This window comes from Oryctolagus cuniculus, chromosome 6 (genome assembly GCF_964237555.1).
Source record: "Oryctolagus cuniculus chromosome 6, mOryCun1.1, whole genome shotgun sequence".
Taxonomy (NCBI): domain Eukaryota; kingdom Metazoa; phylum Chordata; class Mammalia; order Lagomorpha; family Leporidae; genus Oryctolagus; species Oryctolagus cuniculus.
Window position 1 is genome coordinate 67,004,631 of NC_091437.1, and position 27,422 is coordinate 67,032,052.

Here is a 27,422-nt window from a genome sequence, read left to right on the forward strand (position 1 = left end):
GAGAGGAGGAAAGGCAGAGAGAGAAATCTTCCATCCACTGATTCACTCCCCAGCTGGCCGCAACGGCTGGAGCTGCACCAATCCAAAGCCAGGAGCCAGGAGCTTCTTCCTGTTCTCCCACATGGGTGCAGGGGCCAAGAACTTGGGCCATCTTCTACTGCTTTCCCAGGCCACAGCAGAGAGCTGGATCAGAAGTGAAGCAGCCGGGACACAAACTGGCACCCTTATGGGAATGCCGGCACTGCAGGTGGTGGCTTTATCCCCTACACTACAGCACCCGCCCCTCAAAACTTTTTCATACCCAAATAAACAATGTTTCATTTCACTTTCTGAAGCATCCTTGAATAGCAATACTTAAATTGCATTTTGAAATTCTGCACAATGGGAAAGATTTTATCCTTTAAAATGACTTGTTATATGACAGAAATATAAATGCTTAATAGTGATGACAGATAAAATATTTAGGCATCATAAAACTGATTTGCAAAAACATAAACTCTAGTATCTCAGAGGCTAAAACAAGAAAGTTCTTGAAAAAGAACAAAAATTTTACCTTACAAAAAAAAAAATAGAAAACAAGATAGTCTCAGTTGAGCTCTTAGACCACAGTACAAAATAATAACTGTATCAAGAACTATGTGAGGGACCAGCCAGTGCCAGCATTCCATATGGGCGCTGGTTCATATCGGCGCTGCGCCAATCCGAAGCCAAGAGCCAGATGCTTCTTCCTGGTCTCCCATCCGGGTGCAGGGGTCCAAGGACCTGGGCCATCCTCCACTGCCCTCCCAGGCCACAGCAGAGAACTGGACTGGAAGAGGAGCAACTGGGACTAGAACCAGTGCCCATATGGCATGCCAGCGCTGCAGGTGGAAGGTTAACCAAGTGAACCATGGTGCTGGCCCCACAAACCCAACTTCTTTTAAAAAATTTATGTATTCAGCCGGCGCCGTGGCTCAATAGGCTAATCCTCCACCTTGCGGCGCCGGCACACCGGGTTCTAGTCCCGGTTGGGGCGCCGGATTCTGTCCCGGTCGCCCCTCTTCCAGGCCAGCTCTCTGCTATGGCCAAGGAGTGCAGTGGAGGATGGCCCAGGTGCTTGGGCCCTGCACCCCATGGGAGACCAGGAAAAGCACCTGGCTCCTGGCTCCTGCCAGGATCAGCGCGGTGCGCCGGCTGCAGCGGCGGCCATTGGAGGGTGAACCAACGGCAAAGGAAGACCTTTCTCTCTCTGTCTCTCTCTCACTGTCCACTCTGCCTGTCAAAAAAAAAAAAAAAAAAAAAAAAATTTATGTATTCATTTTTTTAAAAAGATTTATTTATTTATTTGAGAGGCAGAGCTCAGAAAGAGATGGAGAGACAGAACTAGAAGTTTGGTTCACTCCCCAAGTGGCCTTGTCAGCTGGAGCTGGGCCAATCCAAAGCCAGGGGCCATGGCCATGAACTTCTTCTAGGTCTCCAATGTGGACGCAGGGGCCCAAACACTTGGGCTATCTTCCACTGCTTTCCCAGGCCACAGCAGAGAGCTGGATCAGAAGAGGAGCACCTGGGACAGGAACCAGTACCCATATGGGATGCCGGCGCTGCAGCTGGAGACTTATTAGCCCACTATGCCACAGCGCTGGTCCCTCAAATTTTATTCTAAAATTGAATTCAGTGTCTAAAAGAAAAAACAGGATTGGATGGGATTAACAGCAGATTAGACATTGTGGAAGATAAGTGAATTTGAAGACAGCAACAGAAACTATATAAAATGAAACAGAGAAAATACACTGAAAAAAAGAAAAGTAGATCAGTAAAGTCTGGGACAACTTTAACAGCCTATATGTACGTACTTGGAGTTCTTAAAACAGGGATAGAAAGGGGACAGAAAAAATATATTCAGAAAGATAAACAAGAGACAACTGAGTATTTATATACAAAGAATGAAGCTGGGGCCATAATCACACTATTTACAAAAATTAACTCAAGGGGCCGGCGCCGTGGCTCACTTGGTTAATTCTCTGCCTGTGCGCCAGCATCCCATATGGACACCAGGTTCTAGTCCCGGTTGCTCCTCTTCCAGTCCAGCTCTCTACTGTGGCCTGGGAGGGCAGTGGAGGATGGCCCAAGTGTTTGGGCTCCTGCACATGGGAGACCAGGAAGAAGCATCTGGCTCCTGGCTTCGTATCAGCGCAGTGCTGGCTGTAGCGGCCATTTGGGGAGTGCACCAACAGAAGGAAGACCTTTCTGTCTCTCTCTCACACTGTCCAGAACTCTACCTGTAAAATTAAAAAAAAAAAAAATTAACTCAAAAACCCTTGGAAGAAAATATACGCATAAGTCTTCATGGCCTCAAAGATTAGGCAACTGTTAGTTGTGACACTGATAGCAAAAACAACCACCACAAAATTAAATAAAAAGCAAGACTCAACTATATGCTATCTACAAGAAATGTTCTTCATTTGAGAAATAAAAATAAATGAGAACATAAAAAAATAGATTAGGCTGGGGCAGCAGCGTGCTGCAGTTGCTTAAACTGTCATCTCTGATGCAGGTATCGTATATAGAAGTGGTAACTCGAGTCCTGTCTGCTCTGCTTCCAATCCAGCTCCCTGCTAATGAACCTGAAAGTAAGACAATGGCCCCACATCTTGGGGCCCTGCCACTCATACAAGGGATCCAGAAGAAGTAAGTTCTAGGCTTCTGACTTCAGCCTGGCCCAGCCCCTGCCATTGCAGCCATTTGAAGAGTGAACCAGTAGATCAAAGATTTCTCTTTGTCACTCTTTCAAATAAACTTAAAAGAAAAATAAATTTTGCTGATACCAACCAAAACAAAACTGAAGTGGCTATGTTAAAACAGATTTCAGAACAAAGATACTCCCAGAAATGAGGTGAAACCAAGAAGATATGCAATCCTAAATGTTTATACAACTAATAAAGCATCAAAATACTTGGAAAAACAATAGAACTGAGGAAAAAAAAAACAAATACACAGATTTCAGAACATTTTTCTAAATTAGCAACACAAAAAATCAGAGAAGATATAGATGATTTGAACACACCAACAAGCTTGACCTAAATAATAGTTACAGAACACTCTACCTAATAATAGCAGAATACACTTTCTTTTCAAGGGCATAAGGAATATTTACCAAGACAAATGACATTACTGGGTCATAAGTAAAAAAAAGCCTCAATCAATTCAAAGATACTATAATAAAAAGAATGTTTTCTGCATGTTGGAATTAAGTTATCAAAAAAGATATCAGGAGAATTCCTAAACATTGGATATTAAATAAAACACCTGCCATAAGCAATCAAAAGAGTAATTTAATTAGGAAGTATTCTGAATTGAATAAAATGATTCAAATTGAATTCCTGAGTAGATAAAAACCCTCTACCTCCTACCACAACTGCCTGGAAAACACAAATTCATCCCTGAAGAAGAGAACACCAAATTATTCTATTATTTCACATATAATTTCAGGTATTCAAGATAAATGATCAAATTGAAGGACTCAAAAAAAAAAAAATCCCCAAGAGATAGTTATTGAAGTCACCAGAGTCACCAGATACAGTCTTAAAAAAACGATAGACTTAGGCCGGCGCCGCGGCTCAATAGGCTAATCCTCCACCTTGCAGCGCCAGCACACTGGGTTCTAGTCCTGGTGGGGCGCCAGATTCTTTCCCAGTTGCCCCTCTTCCAGGCCAGCTCTCTGCTGTGGCCCGGGAGTACAGTGGAGGATGGCCCAAGTCCTTGGGCCCTGCACCCTATGGGAGACCAGGAGAAGCACCTGGCTCCTGCCTTCGGATCAGCACGGTACGCCGGCTGCAGCGTGCCAGCCGTGGTGGCCATTGGAGGGTGAACCAACGGCAAAAAGGAAGACCTTTCTCTCTGTCTCTCTCTCTCACTATCCACTTTGCTTGTCCAAAAAAAACTGATAGACTTACACAGCCAAGAGATAGTAATAGGGACTAGATTTTCCCTCCCACCCAAAACAACTAAAAATCCAGACAAAATATATGAACTGGACACTGGACACCAGGCAGCACAGTAACAGATGGGAAATAAACAGTGAGAACTGTCCTGCCAGTTTCTTGATGGCAGTGCAGATGGACAGGACCCAGGCAGGGTGGATGGCTGACCTAAGCTGAGATAAAACTGACAGATGCCAAGGTGCCCACAGTTCACAGAGTGCTAACAGGAGAGAACACTGGTAGAAAGCTCTGGTGATCTGAGTATCAATTAGCAAACACATGTGAGGAGTAACTTAAGGCCAGGATAGGGGAGTAGAGACAAACCAAAAACAGCAGAGGGAACAATCTTTGGGGATCACAAGGGTCAGGAACAGTTTGTGTCCAAAAGTCAGGTAGGATTCAGGGAGGACTATTTAAAGTAAACTCCAAGAGAGTCAAACTGTTTCCAAGTAATTAGAATTACCAGGAACACAAAAGTATCTTATGTCATTGTAACACAGCAGGTAAACAGCCACTTGTAATACTGGCCTCCTATATGGGCGCTGGTTCATGTCCTGGCTGCTCCATTTCCAATCCAGCTCCCAGTTAATGGCCTGAGAAAAGCAGTAGAAGATGGACCAAGTGCTTGGGGCCCTGCCACCCACATGAAAGACAGAAAAAAGCTCCTGGCTTCAGCCTGGCCCAGCCCCAGCCATTACAGCCATCTGGGGAAGGAACTAATAGGTGGAAGAGCTCTCTGTATCTCACTCTTTCTCTTTAACTCTTTCAAATAAATACATCTTTAAAAAAAAATAACCAAAAAGGTTTAAGTTTCACAAAGTACTGTGTCCGATCAGAAATTGTCAGCCACACAGAGAAATGAATTAAAACAAATCTAGAAATAAAAAAGATAACAAAATTAATGACATTAAAATTACAGCCATATTATTTATGCCAAAGAAAAAAGGAAAATGTTTTTAAAAAGTACCCATATGTGGGACCAGTGCTGTGGCACAGTGGATAAAATCACCACCTGTAGTGCCAGCATACCATATGGGCGCTGGTTCGAGTCCTGGCTGCTCCACTTCCAGTCTAGCTCTGTGCTATGGCCTGAGAAAGCAACAGAAGATGGCCCAAGCGCTTGGGTCACTGCATCCACGTGGGAGAGCTGGGGAAAGGTCCAGGCTCTTGGCTTCAGATCAGCTCAGCTCTGGCCATTGAGGCCATCTGGAGAATAAACCAGCAAATGGAAGGCCTCTCTCTCTCTGCCTCTTTAACTCAGCCTTTCAAATAAATAAATAAATAAATCTTTTTAAAAAAAATACCCATATTTAACTCCCAGTGATGAAAACACACACTATTACTACTAGAGGGGATTAACAACACATTAGATACTGCAAGAAAAGTATTAGTAAACTTTAAGACACAGTATTAAAACCTGTCCACAATGATAAAAAAAAATAAAAAACCATAGTAAGTTAAACATGGCATCATTAAGCTACAAGACAACTTCAAGTAGTCTTAAATACAAGTAATTATACTTTTCAAAGGACCAGATGAAGAAAAACAAACTCTGAAAAAAGAGGCCTTAACTATAAACCCACAGACCCAAGAAGCTTAACAAAACCTGACCACAACAGAAGTGAAAAAACAAAACTAGAAGTCACATCAAAATCATACTGCTGAAAAGCAATGATAGAGAATTTAAAGGTAGCCACAGAAAAAGGACAAATATATTAACCAGAATGACAGTGGACTTCTTAGAAACAAACAAAAGAGTTAACATATGCCTCCATTTCAAGTCATTCCGATGGAAAAGGCAGTAGCTAACACAGAAACTTACACTCGCATAGCAATGAAGAACTTTGGAAATGCTAAGTAAATCAAAACATAAACATACATTAGCTAATGAAAAAGCAATGACAAAACTAGAGTATCACTATTTGGAAATTTCAAAGAATTAACAATGACAATGAACAGCAAGACAAAGGAAGGCATACAGACCTTAGTGCCTCAGGAAGAAAAAGCCCGAAATGGCCTGCTGTGGTTGGATTTTACCCCTAGGCTTCACCTGCTGAAATTTAATCCCCATTTTGAGGAATTAACAAAGTGGAAACTTAATCCAGCTAAGCAGTTTAGAAGTGAAGTCTCTGGGAAGAGACTAGGGTTAAATAAGGTCATCAGGGTAGCGCCCTAGGATTAAACACTGGTGGCTTTAGAAGAAGAGGGAGAGGGACTGGTACTGTGGTGTAGCACAGAAGGTAAGCAGTGCTGGCATACCATATGGGCTCTGATTCAAGTCCCGGCTGCTCCACTTCCAATCTAGCTCCCTGCTAATGGCCTGGGAAAGCAGTAAAAGATGGCCCAAGAACTTGGACCCCTGCACCCATGTGGGAGACCTCGAGGAGGCCCCTGGCTCCTGGTTTAGGATTGGCCCAGCTCCAGCCATTGCAACCATCTGGGGAGTGAACCAGTGAACAGATCCTCAATCTCCCACCCTCTCTCACTCTCCGCATAACTCTGCATTTCAAATAAATAAATAAATCTTTAAATAAAAAAGGGGACAGGGAGAAGTGGATACAGACACACATGAACTCCTGTTCCTTGCTGTGTGATGTTCTGTGCCACTCTTGGACTCTGGTCAGCAAACATCACCAGATGCAGGCCCTAGCTTGACCTTGGGCCAGAGCCAAAAATCAAAATAAACCTCTTTTCTTTATAAATTACCAGCCTCATATATTTCATTATAGTAACTGAAAATGGACTAATACTTAAAAAAGCTTATTGAAAATCAAATTAAAAACAGGTCAAACTGCCTGGTCTTCATTAGAGAAGCTGCAAGGCCAAAAAAAAAAAAAGGATGGAGAGGGAACTGACAAATTAAGACACACTAAGAAGGGTCAAAGAACTAAAAATGGAATACTTCTTACATATACCTGTATGTCTACCTCTATGGTTTAGGTATACATAATTTGGTGTTAAATGGTTGTGACTGGATGTGGCACATGGAAAAGTTGAAAAATTCTATTGCTTAACCTGGGTGGTGATTTTGTGGTTCCTGATATTTTAATAATTAATACATCAATGACATGGGGGTTTTCTGTCCATTTTATTTTAATAATGATCTTTAAAAACTCTTTCTTTTAAAAGCAAACAATGGTGAGTCATCCAGCTTATCTGTTTACCTCCAAGTGGCACAAAGAAGTCAATACCCATCTCCCTGGAACCAGAACAGCACAAGAGCAAACCACAGGTTTGAATTCAATGACCCAGGATCCCTAGAACTTTATCACAGGATCTAAAGCAACCAGCGCTAAATTATCCACATGAAGTAACTATCTTAGCATGAATAACTCAACCTACATAATTTGTACACATATTAGCTTAGGTATTAGGGCTATGAGAATAAAGTGAGTAACTTTCTATCAACCTGTTTAAACCAATAATTTATCCTCCATGAAGACAGTTGATAAAGACATGACTAAATGTTAAAAATGTTAAAGCTGTCTCCCCTACTCCAAACAAGGGACTTATAATACAACTGCTGGTACAGGCTGAAAATGGAGGAAAAAATACAATATACTAATTCCACATGAATTAAAAAAGTAAAAGTGGGGACAGTAATTGCCCTTCCTTTGAGAGATAACTACTCAATGCAAGACTGTTTCTCTTTTGGGCTCCCCTGACACAAAAAGATCAATTAGACAGAAAGGGGAAAACTCTCCATTACTACATCTACTTTACTGAACTAAACTTGGTTTAACTAATTCCTGCACTCGACGTTATCAGAAGTGGGAAAACAGAAGAGATTCACATGGTACCAACTTCTACTATGGCTGCAGAGGACAAAACGGAAGTATGTTCAACAGTTTAACCAGAAATCCTGAATTATACTGTTACCATGACATCCTCTTTGTTTCCTGTTTAGTCTCTTTTTACCTAGGCATGTTGCTTCTAATTTGTCTCACACTTCTGCACTCCCTTCCTCCCATCTTTTTTTTTTTTAAGATTTTTATTTATTTGAAAGAGTTACAGAAAGAGAGAGAGACAGGTCTTCCATCTGCTGGTTCACTCCCCAAATGGCCGTAGCTGAGCTGATCTAAAGCCAGCAGCCAAGAGCTTCTTCTGGGTTTTTATCAGGTGCAGGGGCCCAAAGACTTGGGCCATCTTCTATTGCTTTCCCATGTGTAGCAACAGAGAGCTGGATTGGAAGTAGAACAGCCGAGACTCGAACTGGCACCCATGTGGGATGCCAGCAATGCAGGCGGCAGCTTTACCCGTTAAGCCACAGCACCAGCCGCTATAGTTTTTTCCGCTATGTATCTTGCGTACGCCTAAGGCAATGCCAGGTAATGTTTTCCACATTAGCATGTGCTTACAACATTAAATTTAAGAAAATCAATAGGTAGAAGAAGAGAAAATTTCTTCTACACTATCCCAGAAGGCAAAACTCAGGACAATCTGGAAGTTTAAGGGAGCATATCAGGCCAACATGAACACAAAACTTATTTAGCACTGCTTGCAAGAAAAAATCATGCCACTTCACTACTTCTGAAATATTTAAAAAGAGCCTGGAGGCCCACTGGCAGGATACTGAAAAGATATCCTTAGTGGCTCATATATTTATTTCAATATGTCTATAGCACATGAATGGTAGGAAGAACCTTAAAGATCTGCTTCAAGCTCAAGATTTTGTTTCTGGGGCCAGTGTTGTGGCACAATGGGTTAAATCACTACCTGCAATGCCAGCATCCCACAAGAGCACAGGTTCATGGGGCCAGAATTGTGGCACAGTGGGTAAAGCCTCTGCTTGTGACGCGGGCATCCCATATGGGCACCGGTTCAAGTCCCAGCTGCTCTGCTTCCCTGGTAATGTGCCTAGGAAGGCAGTGGAAGATGACCTAGTCCTTAGACCCCTGTGCCCACATGAGAGACCCAGATGGGAGTTTCAGCCACTACAGCCATTTGAGAAATGAACCAGCAGATGTCTCCTCTCTGTAACTCTGCCTTTCAAATTAACAAATCTTAAAAACAAACAAAAAAAATCCACAAAAATAAACAAAAAAAGATTGAGTTTCTGAGTAAGGCTATATACTCAGACTAAAAAGCAAATAAAGAAAATGAGAAATGAACCTATCCCAAAACCTATACACAACAGTCATTTCCCAACCCAGTGGATTATCTATTATTTCATAATGTAAAAGAACAATCCCACTTTGAAACTCTACTATCAGAGAATTAAGTATCAGAACAAACTTCTGGGCACTAGGTTATTTCACATGTGTTGTTTTCATTTCATTTTATAACAGGAAACGATACTGAGCATAAGCAATGAATGAGTTTTAAATTTTCAAGCCATGTTCTTTTTCACTGAACCTCCTGTTTCTAAAATAAATTACCATGTATAAAACACAATCATTGCTTCTCTTGTGTATTGGCGTTAGAAAATTTAATTTCCTACCATATTTTAACTTCCATACCATAAACTCACACTTCCATGTCTTACCACTTATTTCAAGCTCTGCCCAATGTGATTTCTTTCCATTTGCTGCTTCCTCAGAGGACATAATCGTGTACATCCTCCGAGGGTCAGGGGGCTCGTATTTTTCTTTGGGCATGCCTGTTGAATTAAGAAAAGAAACCAATCAGCATTCTAAAGAATCAAATAAATAAAAAACAATACTTTTTTTTAAAGTAGACATATATTATGGCCTTTAAATATCATTTCCCACTAGAAATGAACAAGGGGGCTCCTTAGAGAAACAGGTGATTTCAAGTCCAGGACAAGCAGAAACAAACAAGCCTGGATACCAACAAGGGGGTGCCATTTTGCAGGACATGGGAGCCAATGTGAAGAAGCTTCCACCAGCCAAATGTGAGACAATCCGGACATCACAAGAATAATCGTAACTGAATCATTATAAATTACATGAAATAATAATTTTAACTTAACAACACACATCAGAATGTCAGTTTGAATTCTGGCTACTCTAATTCCAAACCAGCTTACTGTTAATGTGCCTGGGAAGGCAGTAGATGACGGATGACCCAAGTGCTTGGGTCCTTGCCATCCACATGGAAAATCAGGATGGAGTTTCTGGCTCCTGGCTTTAGCCTGGTCCAGCTCTGGCTGTTGCAGCCATTTAGGAAATGAACCAACAGATAGAAGATCTTTCTGTCTCAGTCTTTCTCTGCCAAATAAATCAACAAATTCTTAAAAAAACAATAAAACTATTAAAACAAATCAACAAAAAAATGCTGTAAGACCTAAACTCAGTGATGAATCTCATGACAAGCGCAACTGTACTGAATGTGCCTCCTGATGACATACTACAGGGAGCACACAACACTCCTTACGTCCCTTCTCCCTTACCAACAAATTTAAAAAACATGAATAAAGTTAATACTATAGAACTGTATACCTGCTTATGGTGACAAATTTTATTTTATGTGTTTCATCACAGTTAAAATTATATTAAAAAAAAAAAAAGCGGAGCCAGCATTTTGGCAAAATAGATTAAGCTGCTGTTTGCAGCAGAGAGCCTGATCAAGTTCCAGCTGCAGTGATTCTGATTCATCTTCCTCCTTATGTACCTGGGAAGGCAGTGGAGGATGGCCCAGACCAAGATGGAGTTCCTGGCTCCTGGCTTCAGCCTGGCACAGACCAGGCTATTGGGGCATTTGGGGAGAGACCAGCAGATGGAACTTCAGTCTCCCTTCCTCTCTCCCTCTGTTAACCTGCCTCTCAAATACATAAATCTTTTTTTTAAATCACAAAAATACAATCAGATGCAGAATATGGAAAGTTCAGAATGACAACAGACCCAATTTCTTCAACAAAAAAACGTTAAGAGGAAACTGACACAGAATAAGTGATTTAAGAGGCTCAGCAAAAAATGTAACATGTAGATCTTGTTTGGTTCCAATTTGAACAAATTAAGTATAAAATGGCATTTTTTGAGAATCAGAGAAATTTGAAGATCGCATACTATGGTTTGTCTTTCAAAAGTTCATTTGTTGGCCGGCGCCGCGGCTCACTAGGCTAATCCTCCGCCTAGCGGCGCCGGCACACCGGGTTCTAGTCCCGGTCGGGGCGCCGGATTCTGTCCCGGTTGCTCCTCTTTCAGACCAGCCCTCTGCTGTGGCCAGGGAGTGCAGTGGAGGATGGCCCAGGTGCTTGGGCCCTGCACCCCATGGGGAGACCAGGAAAAGCACCTGGCTCCTGGCTCCTGCCATCGGATCAGCGCGGTGCGCCGGCCGCAGCGTGCCGGCCGCGGCGGCCATTGGAGGGTGAACCAACGGCAAAGGAAGACCTTTCTCTCTGTCTCTCTCTCTCTCACTGTCCACTCTGCCTGTCAAAAAAATTAAAAAAAAAAAAAAAAAGTTCATTTGTTGAGGGTCTGGTTCTCAGTGTGGTGGTGCTGAGGTAGTGGGACTTTAAGAGGTGGGGCCTAGTGGGAGGTTGTTAGGTTGTTAGCAGGATGCTGGCCTTGGAAGGGATTAACAAAATTCTTATGGGATCTCAGGCAAGAGTGAATTGTGAACCTGAGTTCACAAGAGTGAAAACAGTGAACCTGATCCAGAATTTGTCTTGCTTCCTGTCATGTCTTGTGATGTCACCATGATGCTATTCCACACCTGTGACTCAACCAAGGGACCCTTACCAGGGGTCACATCAATGGGGCTGCCAGATCTTGAAATTCTACCCTCCCAAACTGTGACCTAAACCCTTTCTTTATACATTACCAAAGCCTAATTATTTTGTTATAGCAATGGAAAACTGACCAATAATTGGACTAAATACAAGGGGGCTTGGTTTACTGGTTAACATACAAGTTAAGATGCTTGCATCCCATACCAGAGTACTTGAGTTCAATATCAAGCTCTGGCTCCTGACTCCACATCCTTGCTAAAGCAGTCCCTAGGAGGCAGCAGTGATGGCTCTAGTGATTGAGATCCTGCCACTCACCAAAGAGGGTTGGTCTAAGTCCCCAGCTCTGGCCTGGGCCCAAGCCCAGCCTCAGTAGTTCTGGACAATTAAGTCAGCCAATGGGAGCTTCTCTCTGAAGCTATGCTGCCTCCCCTAATAATCGAAAGCAGAACTAATCTGCAACACAGAAATGGGCTTTGACCATTTAGTCAAAACACAAGAGATAAGTAACTCTAACAAGCTACTTGAAATATGAATATATAAATGGTGAGATTATTTAACTGCATAAGAAACAGCACATCTAAAAACGGTTTTCTGACTTACATGTCAATTGCTTCAGTGTAAAAATACAATAACTAGTTTTCATACTGATACAAAATAGATGATACAGAAAGTTACACAGTAAAGAACTATCCATTCTGTAAGAGGGACAATCTTTCTCAATGACCATATCACTAACCACCTAGGAAACGGGAAATGTTGTGTACCCAACTTGATGATAATATCATCTAAGATTACCCAAATGCCAACATTCCGACCAGATTCTACTTACAGAGCAACCATATGATCTTTCTTAGCTTTCCCAAACAAAATGTTCAAACAGTAAGAAACTGCTCTGACCAGCTGAGATCAATATTTTAGTCCTATTAATCATTCAACTTTTCAGTGAAAGCTTGGAAGTCTGACTTACCAATTCTCATGTTAACTTAATATAAACCCATGTCCAGAAACTGATCACATTTCAAAGAAGTGTCACTGAACTCAGAAACCTTAACACCATGTCCTGGACATGTGGTCACTCTGTCAGTCATGATTTCTTTTAAGTTTTAATTTTATTTGAAAGGCAGAGTGATGGAGAGATCTTCCAGCTGCTGGTTCACTCCCCAGATGGTCAAAACAGCCAAATCTTGGCCAGGCCAGGCCAAAGCCAGGAGCCAGGAACTCCATCCAGGTCTCCCACACAGGTGGCAGGGGCCTGGGCATTTGAGCCATCCTCTGCTGCTTTCCCAGGTGCATTAGCAGGGATCTCGATCTGAAGCAAAGCACGAAAAGCCACTGTGCATCAACAACTGGCTGAACAACGCTTTTTAACCAGGCTGTATTTGCCACACTGTGGCAAATTCACTACTCCGCCATTGGTCACTTAGTAGCTGTCTCTGGGATCAGATGGACTGTTGAGATATCAAATTACTTGTATTCAAGTCATAGTTTACTTAGTAAGTGCCCTAATGTCCAAAAGTAATGATGTTGAAAATTCAGACATGCTGCAAAAAAGCCATAAAGTGCTTCTTTTGAGTGAAAAGATTCTCAACTCAATAAGAAATTCATGCTGTTATACTGTTAATCTATTACTATGACTAATTGACAAATTAACTTTATAACAGTTATATATGTATAGGAAAAAAACATGCATATATAGGACTCAGTACTATTCAGTTTCAGGTATCCACTGGGGGTCTTGCAAAATGTCTCATCAGATATAGGGAAACTCTGGTTTCTCAGATAAGCCATTTGCACAAAGCCACTTTCCTAACAACACATCTCTACCATTGAACTAATGCTAACTCCTACACTAAAGCCCCTGTTACCAATCACCCTTATTTCAAAACTGCTTATCTGGTATCCTTTTAGTCTTTAAAAGCTTCCCCTGTGCCCCAACACCCACCAATACACCTGTGGCCCCCAGCACAGCATGCATATCCTTGATTGCAATCTCAGCTATTTATTTCCAAATAAACTATTTGGTCTCTCTGAAATTAACTTGAGGCTATTAATAGGGACTTATGCTTTTTAATTTATTTCCAACAATTTTTTTAGGTGTACTAGAAGCAATGTTACCTCTGGAATAAAAGCCCTCCAAATCCTCAATTCTGATCTTTACCAGAGAAGTCCCCCATTACCTGCAAGGAGCATATTCCAAGGGCCCCCAGTGGATGCCTGAAACCCTACAACTTATTAAACCCTACAATTTAATGTCTTTTCAATCTTAATTAAGCACTTAATCACAATCTGTGGTCCTAACTTTTGCAGTTTGAGGTGTGGTAGGAAAACTGGCACAAATTCCTCAATTCACACAATTCCACAGATTACTTTCCATCATAGTAGTATCAGCACCCTATTTTTATTTCCTTATTGAGAAATTTCATCTTTCCACTTAAAAGAATCCCTTTACAGCATCTCCTTGGCATATCCAAATTGCCAGTATCATAGTCTTGTGATCTGGAGTCATTATTAAGTAAAATAATGGTCACTTAAACATAGCACTGCGATATTCTAACTTTCAATCTGATATCCCAGATGGCTATTAAGTGACTAATGGATAGGGAGCACATAGCAGGGATACAACAGATAAAGGCATGGTTCATTCACTTCCTGGGATCAGCACATTTTTCTACACTACTCAGAATGGCATGCAAATTAAAATACACAAATTATTTCTGAAATTTTCTACTTAATATTTTCAGACTACAGTTGACTATGGATAACTAAAAACTCTGGAAATCAAAACCACAGATAAAGAGGGACTGTACAAGAAGGCAAAGTTTTTGTAAAATGATCAATTACATGTCGTGGAGAGGAAATGTTTAAGAGGAGCATGGGACATCTTTCAGGGCCCAAAAATTAAGACTAATGAGGGCTGTCATGTCAACATGATACAGGAACCAGCTAGAAGGGTCCCCTTCACCAGCCAATTTAAGCAAACACAATCACAATTATAATAGACTGAAACACACTTAACCAATAACATTTTATGGGTACCTCAAAGAAAATTAAAACAAAGGAAAACATGCTCCTATTTGTGCCTCAGAAAGAGCTGGCAATGATGTAAAAGATGAATTAGCAGCAGAGGAAACTACTATAATCAAACCAAGGAAGCAAGACAAAGAGAGAGAGTATATGCACACACCATATGTGGCAGCTAATGAACTATGAAAACAGGGCCAGCGCCGTGGAACAGTGAGTCAACACCCTGGCCTGAAGTGCCGGCATCCCATATGGGCGCCGGTTCGAGACCCTGTTGCTCCATTTCCGATCCAGCTCTCTGCTGTGGCCTGGGAAAGCAGAAGAAGAATGCCAAAGGGCTTGGGGCCCTGCGACTGTGTGGGAGACCTGGAAGGAAAGCTCCTGGCTCCTGGCTTTGGATCAGCGCAGCTCTGGCCATTGCAGCCAACTGGGGAGTGAACCATCGGATGGAAGACCTCTCCCCCACCCCATCCCATCTCCCTCCCTCTCCCTCTCCTTCTCCTCTCTCTGTGTAACTCTTTCAAATAAATAAATCTTAAAAAGAAAAAAACTGTTAACCGAAGAGAATTATTTAAAGTCATTCCCTCAGGAGGAACTACATTCATAGTACTCAAACAGCACCAGTGAAGTGAAGTCCTTCTTTACAAAAGAATGATCACTAATATTGTATGAAAAACAAAAGTTTGAAGGGCCCGGAGTTGTGCTGCCTGAAATGCTGGCATCCCATATGGGCACCTGTTCGTGTCCCAGCTTGGACTTACAATCCAGCTCCCTGCTGATGGCTTGGGAAAACACGGAAGATGGGCCAAGTGTTTGGGCCTGCCACCTACACTGGATACCCAGAAAAAGCTCCTGGTGCCTGGCTTAGCCCTGGCCTTTGTGGCCATTTGGAGAGTGAACCAGCAGATAGAAGCTCGCTCGCTCTCTCTCTCTCTATCTCTCTGTAACTCCACCTAACAAATAGATACATTTTTAAAAAACACAAAAGAAAAAGTTTGAAAACAGCAATATTACAATGTACAAACTACAATCATTTTCTAATCTCTACTGAATATTATTTAGGCAAAGATTATGAACTGGGTTAAAACCATTAGATGAATCACTGGTACTACCTTAATGCTAACATCACACAGACTACTTTCTGATCAGAAAAGTACAGAATGTTCAATGGAGGAATAACCTGTTACCCCCTTCATCAGACCTGGCAACACTAATGGTGAGAGAACCAGATATTGGACCTTTTGATGTGATGGGAATACAAATACACATCAAAAATGCTTCCGTGATTAAAAATTAGAGGAAATGTCCAGATGAGATCAAAAGAGCACTCAGGCAAAATGAGAATGTAGGACTTCCCGCAGGTATATCTGTTTGCAGCTTTCAACAAGCTGTTGTCAGGGCCAGTCTAGATTTGAAGAGAACTAAGGGACATAAACAGATGCTATGAATGGTCCCTACATTGGATCCACAAGTTAACAATAAAGAACATTACAGAAAACATTTAATAGCTACTTCATATTTATAATATTAATAATTATATGATGCTATTTCAGCCATGTAAAATAAACATGGTTTTTTATTAAAGGTTCTCTGAAATTTAATTGGTCAAATTTTCTTCAAGAGAAATGTGATCGAGTTACAGCCAATCTTAATTGACAAGACAAAGAAAATGCTGAACTGCCTTTCTTTTTTTTTGAAGATTTATTTATTTATTTGAAATTCAGAGTTACACAGAAAGAGTAGGAGAAGCAAAGAGAGAGACAGAGAGGTCCTCCATCCGCTGGTTTACTCCCCAATTGGTTGCAACAGCCGGAGCTGCGGCAATCTGAAGCCAGGAGCCAGGAGCTTTTCCCGGGTCTCCTACATGGGTGCAGAGGCCCAAGGACTTGGACCCTCTTTTACTGCTTTCCCAGGCCATAGCTGAGAGCAGGATTGGAAGTGGAGTAGCCGGAACTCAAACTGGCACCCATACAGGATGCCGGCACTGCAGGCGGTGGCTTTACCCACTTCGCCACAGAGCCGGCCCCCCACCATCTTTCCTTTTACAAGTCTTCTCTATTCTTTGTATTTTACTTCATTCCCAATCATAAAGGAGGGGGGGGAAAGCAACACAGGTAGAGAAAAGGAAGGAAGAAAAGCTGCAATAAATAAACTCAAGTGCAAAAGAGCCCTTAATTTGACTGCTCAGGCACTTCTTGGAGCTTCCACCAGTTACATATATAAAATAATAATCATCCTCATATATATGCTGTATATAACTATATATATTATTATCGATGCCAATTTACTTCTTCAACTCCAATTTCTCACTACTTCACATCCAATTTCTTTTAAAAGATTTTTATTTACTTAACAGGCAGAGAGAGAGAGGGACAGAGATCTCCCATCTGCTGGTTGACTCCCCAAATGGCTACAACAGGCAGGTTGAGCCAGGTCAGGCTGAAGACCAGAGCTTCTTCCATCTTGGGCCATCTTCCATTGCCTTTCCAGGCACACTAGCAGGAAGCTGGATAGGAAGTGGAGCAGCCAGATCTCGAACCAACACACACATGGGATGCCGGCGTCATTGGCAGAAGCCTAACCTGCTATTCCACAACGCTAGCCCCTGCATCTAATTTTTCACTAACTTCTATTGATTTGTACTTCTTTAGACAATCTCGTATTCTCCATTTTCACTCATTTTTCAGCTTCAGCTATTAAACAACCTTCTCTACAGTGCTACTGATTATCTTCCAGTTATGTGCTTGCTTACATCACTCTCCTGTTAAGAACCCAAGATGGGTGGATGCTGAGGTGCAGAGGGTTATGTGACACCAGTACCTGATATCAGAGTGCCAGTTTGAATTCTGGTTACTCTACTTCAGTACCAGCTCCCTGCTAATGCACCTGGGAAGCAGCTGATTGTTTCTGCCACCTGCAGAAGAGACCAGAATGGAGCTCGTGGTTTCAGTTGGTTGAGCCATTTGGGAAGGGAATCAGCAAATGAAGATACCTCTCTCAGTCACTCTGCCTTTCAAATAAATCAATCTTTAAAAAGAAAAGAAAGAAAAGAGCCGAAGAAGGCCCTGTCTATCTACAAAATTCCTTCACAATTTGGACTTGGCCATCTTCAACCATATCCACACAGGCCACCCTATAAAGTCTTATATTAATGGGCACAAATCTACTTCTAAGACATAGTCATTCAATACATGTTAATCCCTTTACCAAAGACAATCTTCACTTGAACTCTTAACCCCTTCCCCTTCACAGCAAAGGCAGGCACAAGCTCAAACTACCTCCTTGCACATCAAACATTCATGGGAGCATCTATCACCTCAAATGGTATCTGTTTACATTACACCATATTACACTAATGAACGAGTCTATTCTTTCCTTTATGATCCAGAATTAGGTTTTCAGAGAGAAAAATCCATTATCTAATTAAATTCAGAGTCACAGAGAGAGGTAGAGACAGAGAGAGAGGTCTTCCATCCAGGGTTCACTCCCCAGTTGGCCACAATGGCTGGAGCTGCGCTGATCCAAAGCCAGGAGCTTTCTCCAGGTCTCCCACGCTGGTGCAGGGGCCCAAGGACCTGGGCCATCCTCCACTGCTATCCCAGGCCACAGCAGAGAGCTGGATCGGAAGAGGAGCAACTGGGACTAGAACCAGCACCCATATGGGATGCCGGCGCTTCAGGCCAGGGCTTTAACCCGCTGCACACAGCACTGGCCCCAGCCATGCTTTCTTAAGAGAGTTTTCTTTATAGAATCATTCATTCATTCAACAAATACTGTCTGAGCACTAAGTATTAAGCACTCTACTAGGTGCTAGGAAAAAAGAGTAAGTAAGAAATATATGATCTTAGCGTTTCATCTATTGGAGAAGCCATCAAAAATCTCATCAACACACAATCACACTACAACCCTTTACTTTTACTGACACCACTCTAATTTAGGACTTTGGTTCCCATTTCTTCAACTACTATGATAGTCTCTTATAATTGGTACTTAAGCTATTAAGAGTACAACTAACCTATATATCTATATACTACTCCTAAATTCTTCCCAAACCAAGTTCTAGTCATACTGGAAAGTTCAGTAAAAAGAGCAAAATTTTTTTTCTTAAGAGATTTATTTTGGCCGGCACTGCGGCTCAATAGGCTAATCCTCCACCTTGCGGCGCCGGCACACCGGGTTCTAGTCCCGGTCGGGGCACCGGATTCTGTCCCGGTTGCCCCTCTTCCAGGCCAGCTCTCTGCTGTGGCCAGGGAGTGCAGTGGAGGATGGCCCAAGTCCTTGGGCCCTGCACCCCATGGGAGACCAGGAGAAGTACCTGGCTCCTGCCATCGGATCAGCGCGGTGCGCCGGCCACAGCGAGCTGGCCGCGGCAGCCATTGGAGGGTGAACCAACGGCAAAGGAAGACCTTTCTCTCTGTCTCTCTCTCTCACTGTCCACTCTGCCTGTCAAAAAAAAAAAAAAAAAGAGAGAGAGAGAGAGATTTATTTTATTTATTTGATAGAGTTACAGATCTGAAGCCAGGAGCTTCTTCCAGGTCTCCCACATGGGTGCAAGGAACCAAGGACTTGGGCCATCCTCCACTGCTTCCCTAGGTGCATTAACAGGGAACTGGATTGGAGTGGAGCAGCCAGGACTTGAAACGGTACCCATATGGGAATGCTGGCGCTGCAGGCCAGGACTTTAACCTGCTGTGCCACATTACCAACCCGAAGAACCATCTTTTGTAGAGCAGACTTCAAACTAAAAAATTGAAAAGTTTAACCGGAGTGACTTTGGTCCTATACTAGCTTTAAAAGGATGGTTATATGGCATCAGCTACTCTTCCCTTTAGGATCTCTACAGCAAGCAAGATAAGCATTTGGTCTAGTGGTGAAGTACCAGCATCCCATACTCTTGTAGTGCCTGGATTGGACACCCTGTTCCACTCCTAACTCCAGCTTCCTACTAATAACCCTGGGAGGCAGCAAGTGATGCCTCAAGTAATTGGGTTCCTGCCACTAACAAGAGGCCTGGACTGAGTTCTTACTCTTAGCTTGCTTCAGCCTGACCAAGCCTAGGGCCATTATGGAGTGAACTAGCAAATGGAACACTCTCCTGTCTGCCTCTCGGCTAATTAATTTAAAAGATTCCTACAGCTTAGAAAACAAATTCAAATCCTGTAGTTTAGAATTCAATATACCCTACTTTTCCAGATTTTCATCCCATTACTGCTATGCACCCTGATACAACTAGCCAACAAACTGCCATCCTTCAGCCATGCCCGCATCTCTTCATCTCCAAGCTTTAGACTTGTGATTCTATACATATCTCAAGCATAAATCTTCCTCCCTCCCTATTGTAGCCTCCAAAACGAGGAACTTTCCACGAAGATTAGACAAAATAATAATAGTTTTGTAGAATGCCCTTCAAAGATCACTGTGAAATCTACAGCTTTCGGGACTAGACTAAAACACAAAAAGGAGCAAAGTTTAGCTTAGTGGTTAAGACACCCACATCCCACACTGGAGTACCTGAGTCTGATACCCAGCTTCTAACTTCAGTTTCCTGCCAACGCAGATCCTGAGAGGCAGTGGTGACTACTCAAGTAGTTGGGTCCCTGCCACCTACATGAGACCTGGATTGAATTCTGAGCTCTTGGCTTCACTCCATCGTGTCCCAGTCCCAGCTGTTACAGGTATCTGAGGAGTGAACCAATAGATGGGGGATAGGGGAGCTCACCTGCTCTTTCTCTCTCCTTCAGTGTGTGTGTGTCTTTCAGTGTCTCAAAAATTTTTAAAAATTGGGGCTGGTGCTGTGACGCAGCAGGTTAAAGCCCCGGCCTGAAGCACCAACATGCCATATAGGCGCAGGTTCTGATCCCGGCTGCTCCTCTTCCAATTCGTTGTGGCCATCTGGGGAGTGAACCAGCAGATGAAAGACCTCTCTCTCTGTCTCTACGTCTCTCTGTAACTCTTTCAAATAAATAAAATAAATCTTTAAAAAAATATAAAACACAAAACTCAGGCTTTCAATAATCCTATGACAAATTTATTACAGTCTATTATTTTCAGAACTTATGTGTGGAAAGAAGACTCAATGAAAACTACAATTTTCAAAACAGATTAACAAGAAATGAGCTCCAAGCCATATGACTTACAATTCCTAACACAATGTAAATACTATGTAAGTATTATACTGTATTGTTTATAGAATGACAGGAAAAAAGCCTGCACATGTTTAGTACAGACACATCTATTAAAAAAAATATTTCCAATCCACAGTTGGAGTCCATGTGTGCCGAACTAAACAAAGAAACCCAGGCTCATTCACGAAACAGTGCGCTTACAACCTGCCCCCTCTGTGCTTCTCTCATCTCCCCAGTTCCCATTTAGTTCTCACAAACCTCCATGCCTTAGCCTGTACAATTGGCTCTGCATGAAATGACCCCAAATCATCCTTTAAATGCCAGCTCAAATATCCAATTTCAAAAGAAGCATTACAACCTTCTTCCCTATCCCTCCCAAACAGTGCAATTATTGTTCCCTGCACTGAGCTATTCTAAACTTTGAAAATTTATCTACTATGGCATTAATTAACCCATCTTAATTTTTTTTGTTGTTTTTTAGTATATCTTACCTACTTTAATGTGGGCTCCTTGCACTTACATGACTCCAAGGGGAGAAGCTTTGATAGTTAAAAGGCAAACACTGTTGCCAAAAAAAAAAGCATCAGAGCAACTGCTGCTATGGCCTAGTGGGTAAAGCCACTGCCTGCAGTGCCACCATCCCATCTGGGCACCAGTTCGCGTCCCAGCTGCTCCACTTCTGATCCAGCTCTCTGCTATGGCCTGAGAAAGCAGTAGAAGATGTCCCAAGGGTTTGGGGCCCTGCACCTGTGTGGGAGACCTGGAAAAAGCTCCAGGCTCCTATCTTAGGATCAGCCCAGCTCCAACTGATGTGGCCATCCCGGGAAATGAACAGTGGATGAAAGACCTGTGTACCTGTGTGTCTGTCTTTCTCTCTCTCTCTCTGCCTCTGCCTTTCTGTAACTCTGCCTTTCAAATAAATAAATAATTTTTTTAAAAAAGCAGAGACAGTGCCCATCTCACTATGAATTAAGAAAAATTAGTGTCTAGGCTTCTAACCTTTAAGACAAAATCTAGAGAAACCAGACTAAAAGTACCTCAAAATCCAAGGAAACTGAGAATACCAATTTTAGATAGAGACAACTTAAAGGTTAAATTGTATAAACTTAATCTTAGTGACACCCTGGCAAAACTGTGTTAAGCACCTATTTGCCACACACTGCACTAGGTATGTGGCAGCTGACATCTTGTCAGGCCTATCAGGCACTTTACATGCAGTTAACTCATTTAACCACCAATTCTCTTAAGTAGATACCATAATTCTCCTTACATAAAGAAAGGAAGGTCCAGAGAATGAGGAACTTGACTGAGATCACAGATACTAAAATAGCACAACTGTTACTTTAACCAGAGTCCGGTTCAAGACTGCTTTTAACCACTAAGCAATAATTTGCCTATGTTATCTCAATTCTCCTAGCAACCCCCGAGATGAGGTTTTTTTAGATGAGAAACTGAGACTATAGTTTAATTTGCCCAAGATTACATAGTAAGTAACAGCTGGGACTTGAATGTAGGACAATTTAGCTCCAAAGCTGTAGTCCTCATAACGGTGACTTTACAAGATCAAGATGTCATGTTCATTCTCCAGATATTATGTTGCTGGAACCAAGGTTCTAATTTACATCTCAGTTGTATCATCTTTATCATATTATCTTTACCTGTGCTTTCTACTCCAAGTCTTCCCTAAAACACTGATAAAGCAAATCTCACACAGTATCATTTCCGGATCCTTTCACATTTAAAAATTAAGCAGTACAGGCCGGTGCCGCGGCTCAATAGGCTAACCCTCCGCCTTGTGGCGCCGGCACACCAGGTTCTAGTCCCGGTCGGGGCACCGGATTCTGTCCCGGTTGCCCCTCTTCCAGGCCAGCTCTCTGCTGTGGCCAGGGAGTGCAGTGGAGGATGGCCCAAGTCCTTGGGCCCTGCACCCCATGGGAGACCAGGAGAAGTACCTGGCTCCTGCCATCGGATCAGCGCGGTGCGCCGGCCGCGGCAGCCATTGGAGGGTGAACCAACGGCAAAGGAAGACCTTTCTCTCTGTCTCTCTCTCTCACTGTCCCCTCTGTCAAAAAATAAAAAAAAAAAAAAAAAAAAAAAATTAAGCAGTACCTCAAAGGACTTTCCTTTTTTTGAGTTAAAGCTGTCAATAACAAATGAAATCAGAAATTTCCAACTATTTATGAACTCAATAAAAATAGCAAATCACATTCAAAAGATATGAAAGATAACTACTTTTAAAAACAAAGTAAAATATATTAAGAAGAGTGACATGCATTTTTGAAAATCTTTTTAACATCCACCCACTAATATACAGGGTATGAAGTCAAAATCATGATTTATGTGGACAAAACTCATCAAGATTAAAAGTAAGGAGACGGGGATCTGCATTGTGGCTAGGCGGGTAAAGCCACCCCTTGCAGTGCTGACATCCCATATGAGTGCAAGGGTTCATGTCCCCACCTCTCCAGTTCCAAACCAGCTCTCTAATATGGCCTGGGAAAGCAGCAGAAGATGGTCCAACTCCTTGGGCCCTTGCACTTGCGTGGGAGACCCAGAGGAGGCTCCTGGCTTCAAATCTGCTCAGCTGCAGGCATTGCGATCATTTGGGGAGTGAACCAGTAGATGCAAGACCTCTCTCTCTGTGTGTCTCTACCTCTCTGTAACTCTTTCAAATAAGTAAAATAATTGTTAAAAAAAAAAAAATTGAGAGAGTGGCCATCAATTCTAAATCTGTCTCCTTATCATGAACCAAGCAACAACCATCTAGTTTCTGGCTGCCAACATCATTTCCTTTCCTTACCTTTGGCCAGATTTTCCAACATCTATTTACTTTCCCTTTCTCACTATGAATAACATTCATTCTAGTTACCACCATCTAACAGCAACTGTGGCCTTTTGAGGTAGTCAATGTTAATTTATTCTAGCTGCTAACTCACATATGCAATCACTTAAGAGTTTCTAAATATTAGCAAACACTTTGGACTCGCTACTCCTATTTTCCCCTAAAACTATAAAAGAAAATTACTCATTAAATGCTGACCTTACAAAGCATCAATAACACTAGGGGCAGGTGCATTGGTGCAGCGGATTAGGCTACCCACTTGTGACACTCAAATCATTTATCAGCATGCCTAGATTCTAGTCTTGCCTTTGCTCCTGATCCAGCTTCCTGCTAAGGCACATTATGGGAAGCAGCAGGTGATAGCTCAAGTAACTGGAACTCTGCCATCCACATAAAAGACCCAGATGGAGTCTTTGGCTTCTGGCTTTAGCCTGGTTCAGTCCCAGCTACTGTACACATTTGGGGAGTGAAATCAGAGGATGGAAGATTTCTCTGTCACTCTGCTTTCAAATAAATAAACCTTTAAAAAATAACACAAAAATCTTTTTCCAAAGCGAATGATACAGTTTCAAAAAATTTGACAGGTAATCTAAAGCACTTGTGTTCATGGAGCTCTGCTACACACTGCTTTTTCACTGCAGATGTGTACATTATTGGCTTTTCCAAAATATTGAACATGCTGTGAAACTGGATTTTTGACCGAAGACAGGGATGGAGTTCCTGGCCATTGCAGAGAGCTGGACTGGAAGTGGAACAGCCGGGACTAGAACTGACACTCATATGGGATGCCAATGCCACAGACAATTAACCTACTGTGCCACAGGTCCGGCCCCTACTCTGCCTTTCAAATAAATAACTCTTTAAAAAAAAAAAAAGATACTGCCAATGAGATCTACTATGTCAACATGATCAGCTACTAGGAGAAACAGGGTCTCCCTATATTATCAAACCTATATCAAATGCCCATATGACCTAGGAAATAGTAGATAGAGAAATGAGTACTAAGAACAGTGGTTTGCTTTAAAGCACTAATAACCTCACTCAAGATGTCACATTTTGGGGCCAGCATTGTGGCTTAGTGGGTAAAGCCTCCACCTGCAATGCCAGCATCTCATATGGGTACTGGTTTCAGACTCAGATGCTCTACTTCTGATCAAGCTCCCTGCTAATGTGCCTGAGAAAGCAGTGGAAAATGGCCCAAGTGCTTGATCCGCTGAACCAACATAGGAGACCAGAAGAAGCTCTGGGCTCCTAGCTTCAGCCTGGCCCAGCTGCAGCCATGTAGGGAGTGAACCAGCGAATGGAAGCTCTCTTTCTATAACTCTGCCTTTCAAGTAAATAAATATATATATATGCTACATTTTAGCTTTTAAAAAAAATTTTGGTGCAGTTTTAAATGTAGAATACCAGCAAGGAAGGAACCATCAGATATAGTCATTTGCTACAATAACTTATAGCAAGTTATTTGCTACAAACAGGTAGAAAGGTAACAACTAGGCAATTTAACAGCCATCCTGTGGGTAAATATGGCTAAATGCACCAATATTTAAATGAACTTTGGGCTGTGGAGTACAGCACAAGTACAAACTTGTGAGACTATGAATATTCTTAGTCTTCTAGAAACTGGATTTTAACACTGTGATTTTTATCCCAGATAAGCTTCACCACTAATGGGGAAAGATTTTTTTTATCCTGTTTTGATATATAAAGTCTATAAATAAGATAATTTTATATAATCAAATAAAACCTCAGTCATTGCAGCCTATCTATCAGGGAAAAGCTTGAAAAATACATATGTAACATAGTACACTAAAAATTTATTTCTAGGCCAGCGCCACAGCTCACTAGGCTAATCCTCTGCCTGCAGCACCGGCACCCCGGTTCTAGTCCCGGTCAGGGCACCAGATTCTGTTCCAGTTGTTCCTCTTCCAGTCCAGCTCTCTGCTGTGGCCTGGGAAAGCAGTGGAGGATGGCCCAAGTGCTTGGGCCCTGTACCCACATGGGAGACCAGGAAGAAGCACCTGGTTCTTGACTTTAGATCGGCGCAGCGCGCCAGCTGTGGTGTCCATTTGGGGGGTAAACCAATGGAAAAGAAGACCTTTCTCTCTGTCTCTCTCTCTAACTCTGCCTGTCAAAAACAAAAAAATAAAATAAAATAAAATTTATTTCTAGGGGCGGGCACATGGGTGCAACTCCTGCTCTGCTCCTGATTCCAGTTCCCATACCCTAGGAGACAGCAGTTCATGGCTCAAGTACATGGGTCTTGCCACCCAGGAGGAAGACCTGGATTGATTTCCAAGCTCTCAGCATTGGCCTGGCCCAGCCCTGGCTGTCGTAGACATTTGGGGAGTGAACCAGAAGGTGGAAGATCTCACTCTCCTGGCCTTTTAAATAAATTAAAAAAAAAAAAAAAAAAAAAAAGAAGAAAGAAAGAAGGAAGGAAGGAAGGAAGGAAGGAAGGAAGGAAGGAAGGAAGGAGGAAGAAAGAGAGAAAGGAAGGAGGGAGGGAGGGGAGGGGAGGGAGAGAAGGGAAGGGGGGGAGGGAGGGAGGGAAAGGAGGGAGGGAGGGAGGGAAGGGAGTTTTTTCTTAAGTTTAGACCTAAGGAAACAAAGCTGGTGACTAGGTGCTAGTCTTCTTTCTACACTGCCTCTTCTTTACTAGTACCCTCTTTCCCTTCTCTTCCGTTATAAATATTTCCAAACCGCAGTCTATTACCTTCTTCCTCTTAACCTCCCATTTGCTTGGTAGCTCAGTGTACAATGACTTTTATTTCCTTGATCCCATGAAAAGCTGCTCTGCTTAAATTCACCTGCCTGCCAAATCTCATGGTTAGACCTCATTTTCACCTAAACCCAGGCACCATTTGTCACCACTGAAAACCATCTCTTTCTGGACGCTCTTAGCTCTTCAGGCATCTGTAATCTGTCTTCCTCCCACCTCCTTAAATAACCTTGTCCAAAATTAAATATTGGCTGTTCCTTAGGGTCCCTTGGTCCTCCTCCTTCCTGTATTAACTAATCTGTGGTCCATGAGTGAGTTTCACATTTGTGTACGCACATATTTTCAATCTCTTCACCAATGTCTGTAATTCTCAACTCATCCTCAAGTAAGGACCTTACCTCCCTTCAAAAGGCAAAAAACTTATGTTCATACATGCTTCCTGAATGATTGCCTAACTTCCACTGCCAACTACTACATATCGAATCCTTCACGACTGTTCCAGATGCCTATTAAGACATAGCAACCTAAATAAGAGGTTTGTTAAACTTAACATAATAAATTATCAAACAATTCTAACTTCCCTTACCCAAATCTGCTCTTCTTCCTTTATTTCCCATGTTAAAACATACCAGCAGTTCCCTAAGCTAATTAACCTCTGATTCATGATCAACCCTTTCCTCTTTTTATAGCTCACTGCTTGCCTGTCCCTAACTCTGCTATCTTTCAACATTATTCTAGGTTTTCTACTCCTATGCTGATGTCCATCTTACACGACTTAAAAATGAACTCTTACTCCACTATCTTTTTTTTTTTTTTAAAGATTTTATTTATTTATTTGAGAGGCAGAGTCACAGAGACAGAGAGGAAGAGATAGAAAGAGGTCTTCCATCCACTAGTTGGTTCACTTCTCAAATGGTTGCAATGATCGGAGCTGGGCTGATCCAATGCCAGGAGCCAAAAGCTTCCTTCGGGTCTCCCGCATGGGTACAGGGGCCCAAGCACTTGTGCCATCTTGCACTGTTATCCCAGGCCATAAGCAGAGAGCTGGATTGTAAGAGGAGCAGCTGGGACATGCACCAGTGCCCTTATGGGATGCTGACACTGCGGGCAGAGGCCTAAC

At 42.3% G+C, this 27,422-nt stretch overlaps 1 protein-coding gene across 5 annotated transcripts in view; it reads right to left on the reverse strand.

Moving 5' to 3' along the window:
- CNOT6 (CCR4-NOT transcription complex subunit 6) overlaps positions 1-27,422 on the reverse strand; it is a 56,060-nt gene that overhangs the window by 22,760 nt on the left and 5,878 nt on the right. For 4 of the 5 annotated variants that reach the window (XM_051833810.2, XM_070076500.1, XM_051833809.2 and 1 more), the window contains exon 2: positions 9,445-9,558. In XM_051833810.2, the coding sequence (XP_051689770.1) occupies positions 9,445-9,556 (112 nt within the window). In that variant the 5' untranslated portion in view covers positions 9,557-9,558. Of the gene's footprint in view, positions 1-1,988; positions 2,259-9,444; positions 9,559-27,422 lie in introns of those variants that run through there. The other variant, XM_051833811.2, reaches the window with a different exon arrangement.